This window comes from Callorhinchus milii, unplaced genomic scaffold (genome assembly GCF_018977255.1).
Source record: "Callorhinchus milii isolate IMCB2004 unplaced genomic scaffold, IMCB_Cmil_1.0 Scaffold3, whole genome shotgun sequence".
NCBI lineage: Eukaryota > Metazoa > Chordata > Chondrichthyes > Chimaeriformes > Callorhinchidae > Callorhinchus > Callorhinchus milii.
The window spans coordinates 54,572,674-54,595,589 of NW_024704744.1; the positions used below are offsets into that span (position 1 = coordinate 54,572,674).

General features: G+C 43.6%; 1 protein-coding gene across 4 annotated transcripts; it reads left to right on the forward strand.

The window, feature by feature from the left end:
* Window positions 1–4,967: 4,967 nt before the first annotated feature.
* ttl (tubulin tyrosine ligase) lies at window positions 4,968–19,289 on the forward strand. 4 transcript variants are annotated; one of them, XR_006084959.1, is made up of 8 exons: window positions 4,968–5,172; window positions 7,967–8,045; window positions 8,686–8,918; window positions 11,754–11,889; window positions 14,314–14,583; window positions 15,954–16,097; window positions 18,088–18,877; window positions 19,172–19,289. XR_006084959.1 is itself a non-coding variant. In XM_042333546.1 (7 exons), exons 1-7 carry the CDS (start codon window positions 5,016–5,018, stop codon window positions 18,206–18,208), a joined length of 1,140 nt encoding a protein of 379 aa, XP_042189480.1. In that variant the 5' UTR covers window positions 4,968–5,015; the 3' UTR covers window positions 18,209–18,974. The 4 variants fall into 4 exon arrangements, 2 of the variants coding, with proteins under 2 accessions (XP_042189480.1, XP_042189481.1); XR_006084960.1 differs by lacking the exon at window positions 19,172–19,289 and adding an exon at window positions 16,926–17,147 and having other exon boundaries at window positions 18,088–18,150; XM_042333546.1 differs by lacking the exon at window positions 19,172–19,289 and having other exon boundaries at window positions 18,088–18,974.
* Window positions 19,290–22,916: the final 3,627 nt, after the last annotated feature.

A 22,916-nucleotide genomic window follows, 5' to 3' on the forward strand; every position in this document is an offset into this window, starting at 1 on the left:
CCACACCAGCCCTCACACCCCACCCCACCCACACCCCACCCGCCCTCACACCCACACCCCACCCACACCCCACCAGCCCTCACACCCACACCACACCCCACCAGCCCTCACACCACCCCACCAGCCCTCACACCCACATCCACACCCCACCAGCTCTCACACCCACATCCACACCTCACCAGCTCTCACACCCACACCCCACCAGCCCTCACACCCACACCCCACCAGCCCTCACACCCACATCCACACCCCACCAGCCCTCACACCCACACCCCACCAGCCCTCACACCCCACCAGCCCTCACACCACACCCACACCAGCCCTCACACCACACCAGCCCTCACACCCCCCACCCCACCAGCCCTCACACCCACCAGCCCTCACACCCACACCCCACCAGCCCTCACACCCACACCACACCCACACCAGCCCTCACACCCCACCCCACCCACACCCCACCCGCCCTCACACCCACACCCCACCCACACCCCACCAGCCCTCACACCCACACCCCACCCCACCAGCCCTCACACCCACCAGCCCTCACACCCACACCCCACCCCACCAGCCCTCACACCAGCCCTCACACCCACACCCCACCCCACCAGCCCTCACACCCACACCCCACCCCACCAGCCCTCACACCCACCAGCCCTCACACCCACACCCCACCCCACCAGCCCTCACACCAGCCCTCACACCCACACCCCACCCCACCAGCCCTCACACCAGCCCTCACACCCACACCCCACCCCACCAGCCCTCACACCCACACCCCACCCCACCAGCCCTCACACCCACACCCCACCCCACCAGCCCTCACACCCACCAGCCCTCACACCCACCAGCCCTCACACCCACACCCCACCAGCCCTCACACCCACACCACACCCACACCAGCCCTCATACCCCACCCCACCCACACCCCACCCGCCCTCACACCCACACCCCACCCACACCCCACCAGCCCTCACACCCACACCACACCCCACCAGCCCTCACACCACACCCCACCAGCCCTCACACCCACATCCACACCTCACCAGCTCTCACACCCACACCCCACCAGCCCTCACACCCACACCCCACCAGCCCTCACACCCACATCCACACCCCACCATCCCTCACACCCACACCCCACCAGCCCTCACACCCCACCAGCCCTCACACCACACCCACACCAGCCCTCACACCCACACCCACAACACACCAGCCCTCACACCCCCCACCCCACCAGCCCTCACACCACACCAGCCCTCACACCACACCAGTCCTCACACCACACCAGCCCTCACACCACAGCAGGGTGTTTCGCCTCCTAGCAACGCCAATAGCTGCCCAGTCACGTCCTGCCAGACAGTTGTTGGGCCCTGAGTGGCAATGGTGCACATCTATGGATCATGGCCAAATACCGGAAAATTATAGGCAATCCAGAGAGAGTGATTTATCTTCCCTGGGGGTAGGTTTGGTTGGGGAGCTTTTGTTTGGGGCTGAGTTGGCTCCAAAGTGACATGCTTTGCAACACAATGTGGGAATCAAGTCAACCCTCCCTGGCGGTCTCTCTGGTTTTGATCATCAATCTGAAACCTGATGGTGATGGGTACCTGATGTAAAAACAGATTTTATTAGAGATGGTCTGAGGCGGTCAGAGATAGATAGAGTGACAGATAGTTAGTCAGATAGAGATGGAATCAGAGTCAGAGACAAGAGAATTTTGTTTTGGTTACACGTGTGTTTGATATACTTGGAAAAACATCATCAGTTTCAGTATCCAAACCAGTCTGACACATCTAGTTACACATGGAAATTTCTCTGTGTCTGGAATGGAATGCGCATTCTCTTACCCTGGAGACAACCCCTGATTTCCTAATTCCGAGAGTATTAGGCACAAGTTGATGAGAACCAAGGCTTAGGAACCAGAGTGTGCATTGGGATGTTGCTGGAATTTAACCAGCTAAGCTTGTCATTGCGAGCATTGTCGTTAGGTTGCTTATCCAGCTAGGATCAACCTACCAAGCTTTGCTTTGCAGGGATCACAGGAACTGATCCCCGTTCTCCTGTGAGAGATGGAGACAGAGATAATAATAATCCTTGCATTTGATATAGGATTTTTCACTTTGTAGATTTCAAAAAACCTTCACAGGATTTAATTAAGTTTAGTGAAGTGAATGACCAATTCTATCTGAAGGATTGTTGGGCAGAATATTGGGCAAAACTCTCTTCTGTTATCAAATAGTGCTATGTGATCTTTAAGATTCACTTGAACAGGCACATGGAATCTCAGTTTAACATCCAAAGGGCGGCACATCAACAACGCAGCACTCCACAGCTTTGTTTTGGAGCATCAGCCTTGACCGTGAGTTTGAAGTTCTGACGTGGGACGTGAACTTCAGAGGCGACAGTACTACCAACTGAGCCAAACCAAAAGGTAGAACCATAGAAATTCACAGCACAGTAGAAGACCATTTGGCCCATTGTGTCAGTACCAACTCTCTCAAGAACAATCCTTTCAGTCCCATTTACCTGCCCTTTCCCCATACCCATGTAGCTGACTCTTTTTAAGGTATTTATCTAGTTCTCTCTTGAAGGCCAATATGGATTCTGCCTTACTCACTGCTCCTGGCAGGTTATTCCATATCCTAATTACTCTGTGTATGATACCGATGGGGTCAGAGATAGAACCAGTTAGAGGCAGATCCAGCAATGAATAGATATATGAGATTGGGACAGAGCCAGAGTAAAAGGGAGACTCAGAGTTGGAGTTCATTGATATCCTTTTATGATCCTGCTCTTGTACAGTCTAATGTCAGAAGATACAGTACATTCAACAATATTCTGTAACAATAATGCACTATTATATCTAACATTGGCACATCAATACATAACCAGACCAATCTAACACACTATATGACACCCAGTTGTTAATATTTCACTGTCACTCGTAATATTAAACTCACGTTCTATAGTCATCTATATAACTTTGGAACCCAAATAAATGCTTTCATATTCTAGACATTTTAAAGTGGACTCTTTGTGTCTGGCTCCTTTGATGACACTGCTGTGAGTTGCAGAGTCCTATTGACCGGAATAGTCCTTGATACCTTTAGTCTGTGTTTCGGTAACTGCTAGCTCAGCATTAGAGGTTTATTAAATTGCCTTCACACCAAGGTAAAATCAGCCAGTCTCAATCCTGATTGCATGTCAATGACCTTTGCTACAAAAGTATTTGATCATTAGGCTTAAATTTTTTTTAGGTCTTCAATGTGATATCCTTTGCTAACGAATAGCCTACAAACATTTACTGTCAATGCTGGAGGTTGATCAGCAACCAAGGAACTGCACTGCCGTAGAAGGAAAAAAGGTATCAAAAGTTTCAGGAGAGGAAGAAAAAATTGCCAAGGCGTAAAGTTCCTTCATCCTGAGTATAAACAAACTTGTTTAACGAATTACCTTAAGAGACCTACAACCTATAATTTGTTGAGCAATCAACTTTTTGAACTGTTGTATGCACAGTTCTATTCCCAACTGAACGCGTGGAGTCGATCCATTGCAAAACAACAGCACAAAATATCTTCATGCAAAAACCGCAGATGAGCGCGTTCATTTTACTTATCCATACGCTGCCATTTCAGAGTCGACCAAAAATAACATTTCATCAATTGAGATAAAGTTGAAGCACTGCGGTGCGCAATTGGTTGCCGCCTTTCGCCCACAAAATAGTCACTGCATTTTACAGTGTATTCTGCAAAGCGCTTTGAGACGTCTCAACGATGCCGTAAGGCACGATATCAAATACAAGGATTATTATCATTCAAAATATTCTGCGGCAAGTCAGCACTTATTTTTTCATTTGCACTTTTCCATCGCCCTGTGCTGCACATTCCCACTCTCACTCTCTGGGACAGTCGGGGCGCTTGGAGGTAGGAGCGCGCACGCGCACAGATTCGAGCCGGGCCATGACGTCGTGGCCGATGACATCATGGCGGAAGCGCTGCTGGTGGGCACGTGACCGACGACCCAGCAGCGGAGCGAGTGAGCGGATTGGTTTCTGGGAGCTGTAGGTCCGGTCCCCGCCCCCCCCCACAACGTTGCATCGCTGGAGGAGGGCAACTGCGCGTGTGCCGTACGGCACGCCCCGGGGAAAGGTGGGGGCGCGTACGGCACCGCACATGCGCAGTTGCCGTCCGTCCGTCGGTCGATGCCGGGTGACAGCTGAGACGAACAGAATGAAGCTGAAGAGCGGAGTGTGAGAGCGGAGCGGAGAATGGCAGCAACTGCAGCCACAGCCATAGCCACAGCCATAGCCGGCAGCCGGTAACACCCCCGCCCCCCGCCCCGCCCCGCCCCCCTCCTCGGCTGGTGGCCACAGCACCTCAGGGCCCCGTCTCCGCGGCCACCAACCGCCCAAACAAAGAGAGCGCGAGAGAGGACACAACCGCCCCCACACACCAGCAAACACTCCCGGTGCTGGTGCCGCTCACTGCCCCGGTGCTGGTGCCGCTCACTGCCCCGGTGCTGGTGCCGCTCACTGCCCCGGTGCTGGTGCCGCTCACTGCCCCGGTGCTGGTGCCGCTCACTGCCCCGGTGCTGGTGCCGCTCACTGCCCCGGTGCTGGTGCCGCTCACTGCCCCGGTGCTGGTGCCGCTCACTGACCCGGTGCTGGTGCCGCTCCTCACTGCTGCAGGTGCCCCTCAGAGCCCCTGCCCTGCCGCCCTGCCCTCCCTGCCCTGCCCTCCCTGCCGCCCTGTCTGCCCTCCCTGCCCTGCCCTCCCTGCCTGCCCTGCCGCCCTGCCCTGCCCTGCCCTGCCCTCCCTGCCCTGTCCTGCCCTTCCCTCCCTGCCGCCCTGCCCTGCCCTCCCTGCCCTGTCCTGCCCTGCCCTGCCCTGCCGCCCTGCCCTGCCCTGCCGCCCTGCCCTGCCCTGCCGCCCTGCCCTGCCCTCCCTGCCGCCCTGCCCTGCCCTCCCTGCCGCCCTGCCCTCCCTGCCCTGCCCTGCCCTTCCCGCCGTCCCTCTACTATGTACAACTTCGTGGTCCGCGATCGGAACAGTTCGGTCTACGCTGAAGTGGGCAAAGTGCTGCTGTCCTCGGGGCAGTGGCGGAGGCTGAAGAAGGACAACCCCAGGTTTAACCTGATGCTGGGCGAGAGGAACAAGCTGCCGTTCGGGACACTGGGTAAGGGAGGGCCATCGTCTGTCTCTGCATGAACGCGCTCTGCAGTGCAGTTGGAGCTGATGGTGTTTGTGTGCATCTGTTTTCTTGGGTGGGGGTGTGGGGGGGGGGGGTGTGGGGTGTGGTGGGGGTGGGGGGGGTGGGGGTGTGGGGGGGGTGGTGGGGGTGTGGGTGTGTGGGTGTGGGGGGGGTGGTGTGGGTGTGTGGGGGGGGGTGTGGGTGTGTGGGGGGGGTGGTGGGGGTGTGGGGGTGTGGGGGGGGTGGTGGGGGTGTGGGGGGGGGTGGTGGGGGGGGGGGGGAGGGTTGTGATCTGTTACTTCATTTCTAAGTCGGTGCGGATTTGCTCTGCAGATCCGGGCGGTGTTGCTCTTTTCAGGCGCACCTGGCGGTGTGGTCCCCTTAACCCGTCTGTCTCTATAGTAATAAGAAGAATCCTCGCCTTTGATATAGTGCCTTGATCACGTCTTCGAGACGTCTCAAAGCGCTTCACAGAATACACCGTACGGTGAAATGACTGTATATTTTGTGCATGAAATGTAAGGTTCGGTATCTGTAATGTTCGTGGAGTGCATTGTCATCAGAACTTCCTTGCACCCGCAATGACCGAGTCTTCTCAACTGTTGAATGATTTGGTTCCAGAATTTTGTTTTAAATAACTTAAAATAAATCGAAATAACATGACATAAGGTACTTATTATTTTAAATATACTATCTCTGGTGCATTATCGCAGGAGCCAATGCAGTGATCTCTCCTGAACTTTTGTGCCACTAAATGCTCATCTGCAGAATTTGTACCGACCTTGGTCCCATTCTTGGAGAAGAAAAGCACTGATAGCATTAGTTGTAAAACTACTCGAAAATGAGTTTAGTCATCAACTACATACATTATTTAAAAGTAGTTTGTGCCGAATGGCCTGCTTCCGTGCCGTATCATTCTGTGTAATTTTATGTAACAAGGTGTGGTCCTTGAAAGTTGTGCTTCAGGTATCCAATTTACCAGACACTAATATTGAAAATAAAATGAAAATGTAGTTATACTGTATAATTGCTGCAGACAATCCAGGAAGAAGCTATACAATTACACTGTCTATGACTACTAAGTAATAAACGTAAATGTAGGTATCAAAACATTAAGAATGGGTTCACATAGGTTTCCTTCCACCCCAAAGAGAACTCCACTAATCATAATATCCTTTGTGTGTAAGCTGATAGATGGGGATGCAAGAGTGCCAGTTTACGCACACCTTAGTGCACCAGAATGCTGTCTCACAGCTGCCCAGTGCTTTTCCTAACATCTATATCTCTTTAATTTAGCAGTGTGTTACAAAATCATATCGACATTAGTGCTTGTCTGCAGTTCCTGGCTTTCTAACTGTTGGGGAACAATACTGGAAAATTCCTTTTGCCCTGATGGGTGGGGCAAATTGTTGATGTCTTAGTGCACTCTCGTGGCACTTGTGTAAGGACGTGTCCCCCGCCCCAGGTTTAAACGACACAGTGAGTTACTGATCTTGCTGGTCACGGGAGGGGAAAAGGAACAAAGAGTTTGTGAAAGCTAGCAGCCTCCCGTTATACAGTGAGGCAAGGCAAGAAATGGAAGAGAAAATTAGCTTATGACTGTCTCACAGTTTCCAGCAGTGTGCTTCAGCTTGAGCAAAACTGGAAGACGGGAACCTGTCTGCTCACTTTTACATTAAACTGAGTTGTGAGATAAAATACTATTTAAAAAAATGATATTTGAAAGGAAATAATTTAATCCATCATCAATTTGATCCTCCCTCTTCCCCTCCCTAAAATCTGGGACAGAAAGGTCTGCTGCAGTGCTGCAGTGTATCTTATCATTGCTGTCAACCAGTGCAGTGAATGCCAATAATGATGACTTTGTGTTTGCACAGTTTCTAATCTGACCTACCTGTCATTCTGTCTCGAAACCATGTACACTTCACTGGCTTCTGCCTTAGGGTTTGGCAGCCAAGTGATTCCAGGGCATTCTCAGCTATACATTGTGTAGTACTATATTTGGAACTGAGCACAAATTATTACCAGCTTCTGAAGTAAATAATGTTTAATTATTTGGGAGGACATTCGGTAATTATTTGGGGAGGACAAGTTTGCAGGGCTCAGGGGAGAACGTGGGGGAGTGGGATTGATTTGGATAACTCTTTTCAAAGAGCCGGTACAGACACAATGGGCCGAAGGGCCTCCTTTTGTGCTGTATCATTCTATGATTCTATGAATTGACGTTGGTCCCACTGTATATTAAAGTGTCTTAAAGAAAAGCAAAATGATTTGATATGGTGCCTTTCACATTGGTAGAACGAGTCAAAGCGCTCCACGGGATTTACGGTAGTCGCTGTGTAATTGCAGGTGAATGTGGCAGCCAATTTGTGCACTGCAATGTCTTCCATATGAAACGACTAACCAATTTTATCTGGGGGATCATTGGCCAGGATAGCAAGAGAAACTTCCTTTTCTTTTTGGAATTGGATTGTGAGATCTTTAATATAAACATGAACAGGCAGACAGAACCTCAGTTTAAAGTCTCATCTGAAGAATGCCACCTCCGACAATACAGCACTGCATTGGAGTGTTAGCCTACACTATATGAGTTCATGTATGTAGACAACAAGGTGAATAGGCATGTTGCTGTCCTTGGATTTTTCCAAGGCAAACAGAAAATGCTGATCTGTATTTCTTCCTTTTAAGTTATAACGTAGAATCTTCCCCAACTGTATGTTAGAAGGTTTAAATGATTCGCTTGAACCCCCCCCTAACCTATTTCTGTTCTTATTTGCAGGTCATGAACCAGGACTCTCACAACTTGTGAATTACTATAGGGGTGCTGACAAGCTTTGCCGCAAGGCTTCGTTAGTTAAGTACGTACAGTACTTGGAATGGAACATATCCCCTTGAGATCCTAAACTGTTGTACACCACAGAGCCAAGCTGTTTTCAAAGCTTTATTTTTGGCTGCTGTTGTTTCTTTCCATGAAAACACTGGAGGGAAAAAGAGTGCTGAAGAGTTACATAGACATTATTGATTAGTTCTCATATCACTGCAAAACCATTATCACTGTGTCCTATCTGATGCTGTAAGTTAAACAGACAGGAACGATTGTAGCAGATGTTGGCATTTGACTCTATGGTGCATATATTGCTCTCAGGAAAGTTGATTGCAAGTTTAAAAAATCTTTTCATTTGTGATAGGAGAATGTCATAAAGCATTTTATAGGATATTCTCTAAAATGTAGTGACTGTGAACTTTGTAGGTGAACATGGCAGCCAATTTGCGGACAATAAGCCTCAGTGACTGCTTGCAAACCACTTGCTTTATGAAGTTATTTCAAAATACAATGTGGTCAGCAATCTAATCCATATAGCTTTATTAAAATTGCATTTATTTTATGGAGCAGTATTTTGCTAAAGTCTGCACTAATGCCTATTTGTTCAAAGCTTTCCTTTACTTAAATATCAGTCTGCTGCATTAGGATACCATTAATATACTTTTCTGTTTCAGACTGATCAAGTCAATCCCAGAACTTATGGAATCATGCACATGGTTTCCTGAATCGTATGTGATTTATCCCATGGGTGCTAATACCACTGTGGAGTTGGCAAAGAATGGCTTCAGAGCTCAAAGGATTATTCCGAGGACAGACGATCGGGAAGCATTCCTGGCATCTTACAACAAGAGACTTGGGAATGTAGATGAAAATGTGTGGATAGCCAAATCTTCAGCAGGTGCCAAAGGTATGCACTGCCTGGCTATCCAAACGTAATGACAGCATTTCTCCTGGTAAACTCCTTAAGACCGATGCCATAAACGTTAAACTTGTTCTGACAAGTCCAAAATATTTGCATGAAGCTGGATGGCACGTTCCAAAATGAGTTGCCATTCTTTAAATTGTCAAGTTGCTTCAAAGTGTGTTGTCGTGCCTCAAACTGCATCATTGTGCAATGATGCGTTTTGATGCGAGAATGAGCTGCCCATCTCTCTGCCCTTATATGCAGTAATGTCAACTGTCATGTGACCAATGTGGAGGTGCTGACTGTTGACTTATTGCTTGTCGGCCTCCCCAACTCCTCCCTCCACAGGCTGCAGATCATCCAGAACTCTGCAGCCCGTATCCTGTCCTGCACCAGGCTCCGTGACCCTATCCTCGGCCGACTCCACCGGCTTCCCATCACACAGAGGTTACAGTTCAAGATCCTGGTCCTCACCTTCAAAGTCCTCCACGGTCTTGTTCCCCCCACCTCTCTGACCTCCTAATCCCCTACCACCCTGTTCGCTCAGCGGGCTCCTTCCGCCACTCTGCACCTACCCTCTGGAACTCCATCCCGCAGTCCCTCCATCTCGCCTCCTCCCTCACCACTTTCAAGACCCTTCTCTTCGACCGTGCTTTCAATCTCCCTGCTTTCCCCCCTGCCCTCCCCCACCCCAACCCCCAGCTTGGGTCTGTAACTCTGTCTGTCCAGCGACTTGGGACATCCTCCCGACATGAAAGGCGCTATACAAATGTAATTTTGTTGTTATTATAAGGCAGGTTGGGATTTTACTGTATTACCGTTAGCACTTTTCTCCATTCTTATGTACAGTTGTACTCATGTTATTGTGTCCCAATATAGTGCATGGTTCATTGTATAGCATGGATGTGCCATGGACCTGTGGTATATTGGAAGTGCAGTACATTTCCTGCTTTCAGTGTTTACTGATTGCTTCCTGTCTGTAGCACCCAGATGCATAAGGCATCTCGGTGTCTGGTAGTAAATACTACGTGGAGTCCTGTAGCTCAGTGGTGAGAGCACTTGCTTTGCAAGTGAGAGACCTGAGTTCAATTCCAGGCAGGGCGAAGCCTTGGGCAAGTTTCCTTATTCCACACGCCTAATAATAATCCCTCCAAAAAAACAAAACAATAATAAATTGGTATTTTCAATCCATGGCTGTTTCTGGGACATTGCTGTGCGCAATTGGCTGCCGCGTTTGCCCACAAATATACAGTCAATTCACTTTACAGTATATTCCGTGAAGCGCTTTGGGACGTCTAGAAGACGTGAAAAGCGCTATATCAAATGCAAGGATTATTATTATTAAATAATGCTTACATTTTTTTCTGGTACTGTATAGTGCCTTTCAGATCAGGAGGATGTCTCAAAGCATGTCACAGGATATACTACAAAGTGCAGTGACTGTGTGTTTTGTAGGTGAACCCAGAAAAGCTTGCAAGAGCATTTGCTGGCTTCTTGCCTACTGCTCGCATGAAGTGACTCAGCCCCATTTCTATAGCCTGTTATAATGAGGTTTCTGCAAATACTGAATTTTAATGGGATCGGACTCTTTGTTAGATGCAGATATGTTGTTATATGCAAGCAAGACTTAAGTGAACGAAGAATGAATTTAACAGTGACCTGGACCAAGATACAAGTTGTTACTTTACTGGTGCTGTAGTATTGTAGAGGTTTTGATTTCTGGCAGTGATTTCAGGGAGATTAGGTGCATTCTCAAGAGCTTGTGAATAAAATATGTGATGGGACACGAGAGTCAATAGTTGTTTTATCCTGTTCAGCTTTTATTTTTATCATGACCAGACACTGTTAAGGTGCTGATGTACTAAATTTACCAGAGGCGATGATGTCGATGCTTACCTTGGTAGATTCTATTACTGATATCTTTGATGTAAATCAGTAACTATGGTCTAGAATCACATACACTCCTCTCGCTATCTCACATCCATCAACAAATACTTTCCAATAGGAACAGTAACAGAGTACAAGACTGCCTCATTATCGCTTTTCCGGGGTTAATAATTCCTGCAAAAAAATAATAATAATAAATTGGTCGCTCAATCCACAACTGTTTGTGGGACACTGCTGTGCGCAATTGGGTGCCCACAAAATATACAGTCAATTCCCTTTACAGTATATTCTGTAAAGTGCTTTGGGACATCTCAAAAATGTGATAAGATGCTACATCAAAGTGCAAGGATTATAATGCTCTTCAGGCAGGATAGCAGCCCGGAGCGCCTCACAATGGTGGGGTTGGATGCCAAGTGATGGGAAGGGGGATGATATAGCTGGGGAATAGGGGACACCCAGTAGGTCTGTGTTTGATGAGCGAAGGGATGAGCAGTGAAGTGGAGAACAAGCAGGTCAGAGAGGCAGGGAGGAGCTAAGGCATGAAGAAATTACTTTGGTTTCAGGAGGAATTTTTCTAACATGTGGAACAGAATTTTCTGGATATATTCGGCCACAAAACACACAGTCACTACACTTTATAGTATATCCTGTGAAGTGCTTTAAGACATCTCGAAGACATAAGGTGCTATATCAAATGTAAGGTTTATTATAATATTGGGGATTGATAATACGTGCAGCAAGTTGTTGCTCTTCTCAGTGGCCTTTACTTTAAATGGACAACTGTAGGATAGTTGCTTTATCATCTCATTATTTCTGCTTGTGTTGTAGTGCACTATTTATTTGCACTCGTACATAGACTTATGCCAGAAAATATCTTGAAATCCTGGACAGAATGTTTTCCATTCCAGCCTGTTCAATAACTGGATTTACTGAACATGTTCTTCATTTCAGGAGCTGGAATTTTGATCTCCTCTGATGCCAATGAACTATTGGACTACATAGATAATCAAGGACAAGTTCATGTGATTCAGAAATACCTTGAGAGACCTTTATTATTAGAACCAGGACATCGCAAATTTGATATAAGGTAAGATGTGTCCAATTTCTCATTATTTTGCTGCTCTGTTGCCAATTTTGATAGGATTGGTGTCTATTATGCATATGTGAAATGTTGGACAAGTTTCCTTACTCCACACGCATCTGTTTACCTAGTAGTAAGTGGGAATCCGGTTGTTAGTTGAATGGCGGATCGCTTTTCCGTCGATGATAATCCTTAAAAAAAATAATAATTTGCTCACTCAATCCACGACTTTTTGTGGGATACTGCTGTGCGCAATTGGCTGCCGTGTTTCGCCTACAAAAACACAATCAATTAATTTTACAGTGTATTCTGTGAAGCACTTTGAGATGTCTAGAAGATGTGAAAACTGCTATATCAAATGCAAGGATTATTATTATTATTTATTTGTGTAAATGCAAGTGTATTACATGCTATGTTTAAACCCATGTTTGCAGATGGTATTATAGGAGCGCTTGATTATGTAATTAAAAACCAATGAAAAGGATTGGTCAATTGTACAATTAAGGTTACATGAACATGTGCATTTACCTATGATTTACACATGGGTTACATACAGCACATATTATACCTGTATTTACTGATGACCTTAGTGGAGCCATTATTTCAAAATTGTAGCTGTGCTGAGTATCAATGCTCTGCAATTCTTTAAAGAAAACTTACCACACTTTTTTGTTTATTCCCTCTGGTCCTGTACATTGTCAAAATGGGTACTACAACAACTTGCATTCATATAGCACTCTTTCATCCGGGATAGCGTCCTGAAGCGCTTCACAGTGGCAGAGTTTGACCCCAAGCCAGAGGGAGGAGGAGGTGACCGTAAGCACGATCAAAAAGAAGAATCTTTCAGGGGATTTGAAGGTGGGGCGGGTGAGGGCAAGGCAGAGGGATTAAGGGAGAGAGTTCCAGAGCTTTAGGGTGTAGTGGTTGAAGGCATAGCCACCGATGGTGGAATGGAGGGCACAAGGGACAAATTGGAGGCAGTGGGTGGTGGAGTTGGAGTTAAGCAGGTCGGATAGGTAGGAAGGTGTGAGGGAATTAAGTGATTTGAAAATGAACGAGAAGATCTTCACATCGATCTGTTTGGTGATTGGGAGCCAGTGGAGCCTGGCAAGGACTGGTGTGATGGGTTAGATAGTTGATTCTGGCTTCTTATGAGGAAGAATAAGCTTTTGTTGAGAGGACACTATATTGTCAGTGACTATAGATTAACACTTATTATCAATATGGTGTCGTGTTCTGGTATTCTCTTATAAGAGGTGCTACAGTGTAGGTTTGAGGCTGCCACACCCTATGCAGTGAGCTCCCAATTTCATGGAGAAGTGGTAAGCGGAGACCAGGCATTTACATGCAAGTAATGGAGCTGACACCCCTCCCACCCACCCTGCACACACGCACTTTTTCTTGCTTACTATATACTGGATGTTTTTAAGCAAATTCTTTAGTTAACCTGCAAGCTATTTGCTGGTATCCACTATGTTAGAAACTTCCCAGATAGTGGTGAGCACAAATACGGTCAATAATGATCAATATTTTTTAGCCCAGGTTTTCATCGGGTTTTTCTCCACAGGAGCTACTCCCATTGCTTGTTTATATAAAGATGTAGTGTGTTGCTGACAAGTGATGAATGATTGGAGAGGTAAGATTTGTGCTGTAGCATTGCACTCTGCTGTACCTGTGTCCACCGTTACACAGTAGAAGGACGCAGGTCTGTAGATTTTATTTTGAAAATAACAACATTCCAATCTTCAAATCTTATTTTTTTGTTTGGAGAGGGAAGGAGAGAACAACAGTGACCATTCTTGAAGGCTAATTCTGGCAGGCATCCTTTGTCAAAGGCATCAAATCAGTAGGTTTGATCTCAGACTTGCTCTCAAGGAGAGGTGATGAACATAGGCCAGCCATGCCCATCCTCTGAACCATAGAGAAGAATGTAACATCTTTCACATGTGTTTTGCTAATTGAACCGGTGCCAAACAATGTTTAGATTGTTGAGAGCTTCTTGACCAAGCTGCAGTACAAGTGATGGTATGAGGATCCTTGCTCCAATATGATTTGTCTCAGTGCCCTGCAGGGAAAGGTCAAATGTGCATCCTGATTGCCATTGCTCCCTAGTTGTGAGTGCATGTACATGGATGTCAGTTGAAGACAGGATGGGGCTTGGCTTGGAGGAACACCTCCACACACCATACTCAAGAAGGCTGCCAACACTCACTGTCTGGGCAGGAAGAATACCCACTTGGGTAAAGTATCAAATGGATACCAGGCATAGAAATGTAGAATTTCTCCACTGTGATTCAGCATCTATAGGATACAAAGGGAGACTGAGGTGACCATGGCGAAGTGATGGTAACCGTAAGTATTTACTCTTGCATTGTCCAGTTCTGTTTAAATGTGCAAACTCTTTATGGTGCATTATTTTGTTATCTCCAGAAGCTGGGTCCTGCTGGATCATCACTATAACATTTACCTCTACAAGGAGGGTGTTTTGCGGACTTCCTCTGAACCATACAACAGCACTGACTTTCAGGATAAAACCAGCCATCTAACGAATCATTGCATTCAGAAAGAATTATCCAAAAATTATGGGAAATATGAAGATGGGAATGAAATGTTCTTCGAAGAATTCAATCAGTATTTAATGAACACTCATAATGTTAATTTGGACAGCAGTATTTTACCACAAATCAAGCAAATCATAAGGTAAATTTTAACCTTTCTGTATTCTACATAATCAATCTGCTTTCAACCAGATCGCCAGTCAGTTTGTGTTCATGCTATTCTTTGGCTAAAGGATTATTGATACTGACAATTATTCAAATTGAAATTTTAACTGCCTGTGTCTGGAATTTTTAGGAACCTCAACTTGTTTTGAAGTTGAAATGTTCTGCTCATGTGATTTCACACATGAAATATCTAATTCAATTTCTTACACTTAAAGGCATTTTAAAGGTGTGTGTAGGCCTGTCTCAATGGTAGCACTCTTGCTTCTGAGTCAAAAGGTTATGAATTCAAGCTCGACATTGGGACTTGCAATCATATAGTCTAAGATGACACTCCAATGCAGTGCTGGGGGTGTGTTGCAATGGAGTGTTGCGTTGCATTCGGAGATGCTGTCCTTCGGATGTGAAACCGAGGTGCCTTCTGCCTGTTCAGGTGGACATTAAAGATCAAATGGCACCATTCCAAAACAGAAGTGAGTTTCACCTGGTGTCCTGGCCAATAAATCCCCTAAATAAAATTATTCACTCACTCTATGGGTACTTGTGGGACAATGCGGTGCACAAATTGGCTACTGTGTTTTGCCCACAAAATACAGACAATCCACTTTATAATATATCCTGTGAAGCGCTTTGATACGTCTTGGTATCAGAAGGTGCTATTTCAACTGTAAGGATTATTATCTTAGTTTAACATTTTTTCACAAGACTGTTAAAGGCAATTTAACAGTCCAGTAGCAAATGGGTGTGTGATCCTTCCCACATTTTCCACAACAGTGACTCCCTGTAGGCATCTAGATATAATATGACCTTTATAGCATTTAAACTGAATAGGTGGGAGCTAAAGAAATGGACATTTCCATTTTGCCTTACTCTGTAATGTAGTGAATTCCTTTATTGTTATATTTATTTTAAAAGGCTACAAGGTCTTTTGCCTCCAAGCATTGTTTTGTACATAGGTAAGCATTTGTAGGTTGCTATCTGAATGCTATGATTTATGAGAAGTGTATTTGTTGTGGTTAAGTCAGGCAGTAACTTTTGTACCCACTGTGTTGTGGTGAGGTTCCTTATCCAGGACACTAGATGAGCTTTTCAAATGTATCACAACTGCAGTTGGTGGATTTGCATGTCAGGTAATCATGAGTCGCAAAATATTTGTGACCATTTTTTAGCAGGTCACACCAATAAGAACTTCCATTTTTATGGCACCTTGGGAAGATGGGACTTCCAGCTTTGCACTGAGATGTTAGTTAGAAGTGTTTAAATGTGACTTTTTTCTCATTTCTATTATCTTTTGTGGTGAATCTTTGCTATTATTGATGATTGTTACAATTACACTTTTTCCGTCTTTAGAAGCTGCCTCATGTGTATAGAGCCTGCAATTGGCACTAAGCTTCTCCCATACAACAGCTTTCAGCTCTTTGGCTTTGATTTTATGGTTGATGAAGATCTCAAGGTCTGGCTGATTGAAGTAAATGGAGCTCCAGCCTGTGCCCAGTAAGAAATTGATTTGCCAGCATGTTTTTTCACTTGGTTTGCTGTTGTGCTTTGTCAGTAATTTATGTGGCAGTTTAGCAAATATCCCAGGAAAACATAGCGTGTTGTGTAAGTGTCATTTTATTTAGAGCTTTACTGTATTGCTTTCTGAAAGATCTTTGGCGATTGGGTAACTGATTGTGCATTTGCTTTGCAGAAAGTCTAGGATAATTAATTTAGGTACTGGCTACCTTATTAAATAATCTTCAAAAAATCCAAGCTGCCTTAAATTATTCAATTTTTAATAGCTGCCTCTTGGTCCAATAGACTTTCCTGCCGGTATTTGTTGCTAATCCTGCAGCTCTAAGGTGTTTGAATTGTTGAAGGCATTTGGTAAATTTCCATATGATGGATGACTTGTGTCATCAAGAAAATTATAGCTCGTGGATAAAATAGTTGGTCACTTTGAAAAAATTTTAGAAAGAGGAAGATGACAAATCAAATAAGCTTAATCTTTTGGGGTCTTTTACTGTTCACCACACTAAGTGGTTAAACATACATTGAACAATGCGAAATTTGCAGATGGCATTAAACATTGAGGAGGTGACAACTAATAAGAGATATTGAATTAATTCAAAAATATTCTGGAGGTTAGTAAGGAATGGGTAAATATTTGGGATTGATAGTTAATAGGGTAAATACAAGTTGAATACGCAACAAAAGGTCATGGCTTTAACCTCAGAAGAAGCAGTAAATTTAAATGGATTTAGATGTCTATTTGATGGAGAAATCTATTGAGGGGTATGAGACACAGGAATGTTCATCTATTTTTACTTTGATATCAACTAGATGGACCACAATGGGCTTTTACAATCCTTACATTCCTGTATCGCTTTTTGTTTGGTCATCTGGGAGTTTAACCTCCGAAAACCCATCACCATGCTTAAGAGTATCCAAGCCAGACTGAGAGTTCCACTTATGCATGTCACCAGTTTACGCTGAGGTTAATCAACGTGGAATAGTTTGTCAAGGGATGCAGTGGAGGCAGACAATGTGGCAGTGAATTTAAAGGTAAAATTGGATATGCTTTGATGATGGAGTTTGGAGGATATGTGACAGAGGGAGACAGATGGTACATGAAAATGGGACTGGCCAGATGGACTATAGTGGTCTTTTCTGATTCTGCCGGTTCCTGTGTCCTATACTTTGGGAATGTCACGGTCCCCAGGTGGGACTGTGAATATGTCAGGCAAAGAAAACCAACCAATTGAAGGATGTAAGGTGAGATGGATATTTTCAAATTCTTTGGATTTTTTGGAAGGAGAGAGGCACTATGTTTCCCTCATAAGGAAACTGAATGGGTAGTGTCCACGATAGTGCTCTACTACACTCTGTATTGTCTTCTGTATTTATGCAGAGTAACATATTACTCAAGTACATATTACTGACCCTACTATGCCAAAGATAAAAAATTTAGGATTTTGAGATTTTGAACCTTTAAAATCTTTGATTCTAATATCAGGCCTTTTAGTTCTCAGACTTGAATTAATATTTTGGATCAGGAAATGAAAATTTAATAATAATGTTGCAACACAAGAATATAAGGAGGATAGTGATCGAAATAATAGGTAAGATGAGCTGGTCTGTATTTTTAAAGAAAGTTTTCCATGAAGGATATGTCACAAGAGGAAAATGTTTGTAAATACAACTTTTCTGTCCTTGTGTTTTCCTTTACTTTCCTGAAATCACTGACATACTGAAATACATGAGAACCATCAAATCTCTGCTAACTTACCCAAGAAGCCATTCTCCATGTGTAAACCCAGAGGGTGCATCTATAGTCTGTACAACCATATAATTGACAGTGGTCAAAAAGACCTCATGTGATGCCTACACATGCAGCTTCCAGGCGTCACTGGGTAGTGAGAACTCTAAATGATCCACCCCCCACCCGATTGGGATTTTATTGTTCTCTTGGCTGTGTCTCTCATATTTTTATCCTTGTTTTCAGGAAACTCTATGCTGAACTTTGTCAAGGAATAGTGGATATAGCCATTTCCAGTGTCTTCCCAATAAGTGATGCACCACAGAAGCCAAGCCAACAATCAGTCTTCATCAAACTGGGAAGTTAATAACAGTGTCATCTTTTCCTGCTCTCTCTCCCCCCCCCCCCCCCCCCATTTTAAAATCAAAACATTCACTAAAGTGCACCTGGCATTGTCAACAGAATCCTGTTCGTCCTACTCTTTATAGTATCCCTGAAGTCTATTGAACGACCATTACGGATGTAAACTGTGGCTAGCAATTGTTATGGTAACCTTTAAATACAAGATGAGGCTGATTATTTGTATGAATCAATAGCTTGATAGTTATGCAGCTTTAGCACATTTTTGTTGGCGGGGGGGGTGTGGGAGGAAAGGAGAGAATTACATCGAATTCCAGAAAAAAGGAATGGTGTTTCCCGACACGCTATTTTTCAAACTCTGCTGAATGTGTTGCGCTTCTTACACATGTCTAGTATGTGTAATAGTACCCAAAGCAAACGTCGACTGTTCAGATAGAAATGGGATCCTGAAGGATTTTATTGAAGTACTCAGTGATGCACTCAATGATAGTACTGTACTAAAACAGTTATAGACTTCTGAAAATGCTTTACTGTTTTTTGCTAATATCATTCATAGTGGTGCATAGGAATGGATATCACTGTGAACATATAGAGACTAAACTGACTTCCGATCTGTGTGAAGGAATGTGCACAATACTGCATCGATCATGAATTTTACTGTTTCAGAAGCCAGGAGGTATGGTCCACGTGCACTGCTTTCGTTCAAATTACAACACTGTGTAGCTGTCCTTAAATGCAATTGATAGCAAGAATAAAGCAAACCAATAACTCAACTTCTGTTAGTTTATTATGTTAATGTGTGATTCTCCTAGAGGACCAAAATAGAGCCAATTTTAAAGATGCCAATTTTAAGTAAACCATATCCTTTCTGTATTTATTTTTCTTACCATTGATGCCATTTTTTTAAAATCTCTGCAGGATGAAATGGACTATTCAAACTTTTAAAGTATATTTTCTGTTCTGTTTATAGCAGGGGTGTCAAACTCATTTTATATGGTGGGCCTGATCCGATATCCTGGCACTTGGTGTGGGCCACATTCAGCAAAAGTTATTGAAACAGAAATAAAGATAAACCATATTGATACTTACTTACATTTACATTTTATTTATTGTTACTGCTATTTATTCCAATATCTCTTAGCTTGAACCATTGCATTACTTGGAGCAAATGCTTCGGCTGAAGCTGTCTTGAGTATCAAGTTCAGATTTGTGTCACAAATGGTTTAGACTTGTTGATATTGATGGAGAATATTTGTTCACTCACATATATGGTCCCAAACATGGAAAGAATTCTTGATGTAAAAGACTTCAGTTTGGGATAATTAGGTGCTAGGAATTGATAAAACGTGGTAACATCAATATTGGAAAACTTGTCCTTCAACAAGTCACACTGCAGTTCAATAACTTCCATTTGCAGCTCCTATGGTACATCATGCACACTGACAGAAAATGGTGTGCTGAAAATTGCAAACTAAGAGAATTCCTGAAGTCAGAGAATCGTTCTTCAAATTCCTTTCTCAGTCTAACAAATTTTGCACGTATGTTCTGTGCAGCATCACATTGAGTTCCAATAGTAAATTCAAGGTGGAAAAATGTGCCAAGTTACTCTGATAAAGTTGCTTCTCCCACAGCCGAAGCTTAATGTCGAAGGCTAAATGTTGGCTTAATATTCTGTCATTACTTGGTTGTGCCCTTGCATTCTTCTGTTGAGTGAGTTCAAGTGCTCTGTAACGTCCACCTGAAAGCAAAGTATTGAAGCCATTCATTTTCCTATAATTCAGTAACAATGTCTCCATGCTGATCCATGAATAATAGGTTCTCAAGACACAATTCAATAAAGCATTTCAGCACAGAAAATAGCCTGTCCCTGACATAGCCACTGAAATTCAGTGTGATGTGGTAATCCATGGTGAATTTTACATTCTTCCACAGCTGATTATATTGACGGTGATTGAGACCTGTATTTACGGTTTTAATAACCATGTTCAAAACATGATTCATTTTCAAAGTTTTAGTACATAGCTTCTTGGTGTAAAGTTTAGTGAAAACTACAAAACCACTGGTTTGGGTTGATAGTTTGCAATTTGACCTTCAATTTTATCTCAACTCCTGTTTTCTTGCCCACCATTAACAGTGCTCTGTCTATGGCCAGACTCACAGCTCTTGTCCAGTCCACATCCAGAGCTCCCACAAGTTGTTGAAAAGGTCATTTGCCCTTGTTGTGTCTCTCATCAGCACCAATTTTGCAAGTACATGTTGTCATCACCTCCATGAATGAATAATGCTGGCTGAACCATGTTAGTTACGTCAATTGCAATTGGAAAAAGCAGCAAAGGACTGTTTTGTCCTGGAGTCGAATGTTCAAATTCTTAGCTAAATCATTGATTCTCTTGAGAGGCTGATATTTGAAAAACCTTGTCACTTATCTGGACACATTATTTCTGCAGCTTGTTAGCATGCAGTTGTTCAGAAATTTCCCCTCACAAAATGATTTCAATGACACATCCATTTGATGGGCAATTACATAGCTCATCTTAGCAGCAGCATCACCTATGTGGTGAGCAATAGTAAACATTGATTGCTACTTTTTCAACAACTGCTATTCAGAAAATTTATTTTCGTGTAACTTTTCTGTGCGCTCATATTTCTCACTGTGGTTTGCTTCATAGTGTCTTCGAACATTGTATTCTTTCACCACGGCTACCTGTTGCTTACAAATAAAGCATGTGTGCTTTCCATTCATGACCACAAAGAAATATGAAATTCTCCATTCCTCTTGAAATGCTTGATCTACCTCTTTCTTCTTGGATAAAGATATGAGGGCTACTTATCACTACAGAACTTAAAAATCAGGGATCAAAGTTACAAGACGTTGAAATGCGCTGCAAGATGTGATCGATGTTACCAGATGTTGAAAAACTGAGTCAGACAAATGGTGGCAGACGCAATTGCCATCGCTTGCCAATACGGCTATTAGATGCGTAAGAGATTTCAACTTGTTATAAAACTAGCCCACACACTTGGCTAGGGGTGCAACCCCAAGAAGCTAGATTTAAAAAAATGAAGGTTCATGGGAAGTCTGGGCCAGATTTGTTTGACCTCCCTGGTTTGTAGCCAACACAAACCCAGATCGAGCTAAAGTGTATTAATCCAAACAAAAATGCAAATGGCGTTTTAAAAAAAAAACATTTGGTATAGCACCTTTTCATGTCAGAAGAATGTTTCAAAGCGCTTCACAGCATCTGCTGGAAAGTGTAATCACTGTGTATTTGTAGGCAAATGCAGTAGCCACTTTACACACAGCAATGTTCTACAAACAACCAGACATGGTCACATTACTTTGTGATAGCATCTTACTACAGCAGTCCTAAGAGTGGCTCACAGGCAAGAGTGGCTCACTACTTGGGTTGTAAAACAAATGTTTGTGAGTGACAGTGGAATACTTTAAAGTTACCTTGGTTTCTGTCAGCTAAATTGTTCCATATTATGTCTTGTGAACAGCATTAAGCAGTTTAGCAGCTTAAGCACACTAAGCAACTGATTCTAGCCAAGTGATTAACATTTTAATTCAATATTCTTTAAATAAGGAAGCGTATAGATTGTTACCTGGGAACTCTTTAACAGATCTGCCCCGTGTGCTCTTAATTACCAAGCAGCACACCTTTTCAGTCAGCTGACAAATCAAAGAACATAAGAATAATCCTTGCATTTGATATAGCACCTTACCACGTCTTCGAGATGACTCAAAGCACTTCACAGAATATACTACAAAATGAATTGACTGTGTATTTTGTGTGCGAAACGCGGCAGCCAATTACGCACAGTGGGGTCCCCCAAACAGTCATGGATTGAGTGATCAATTTTTTTTTGGTACATCAACTGAACCAACTATCTGGTTTCCCCAAAAGGGAACTATGAATTAAAAAAAGGGAAACCAGATACCAAATCTCTTGAGCTGGGCACGTTGACATTTTAATTAGGCCAGCACTGACACTAGCAAACACATTTACATATAAAAATAACAATCGTATTTTCAGAAAAAAAGATACTTATTGTGATATATTGTTTTTTTAATTCATAGTTGATATACCAAAAATAAAAAAATTATGGTCACTCATGACTGTTTGGGGGATGCTGCTGTGCACAATTGGTTACTGCGTTTCTCCCACAAAACAGTCAATTCACGTTACAGTATATTTTGTGAAGCACTTTAAGACAGCTCGACATGATAAGGCGCTATATCAAATGCAAGGATTATTATTATTATGTTCTTTGAATTATAAGCCGACTGACAAGGCAGGTTTGCTGCTTGGTAATTAAGATTGTTAATTACTCTTGTAAAATGGAAACCTGTCTCTGTTTTGCAGTCCATATTGGGTAGCCTTGAATTTACAGTAGTTTGTACACTGAGAACTCCCAAACTGTGGAGAGGTTGACAGGATTACAAGATAGTGGATTCATGGTGTAATAAAGAATACAAGTAATACTGGGATGATGTATGAGCACACAGCACAAATACATCAAATACTCTTTGAACCCCAAGTGCCAAAAAGTTATTTACATTATATATTCTGTTAAATGTCTACATTTTCTGGCTATTATTGAATGTTTTATTTGCCACATGTACAGTTATGACAATTTGAACTATTTCAACATTATACAACCACAAAAAATTGCACTGATATAGCATCTTTTGAATGGGGAGAACGTCTCAG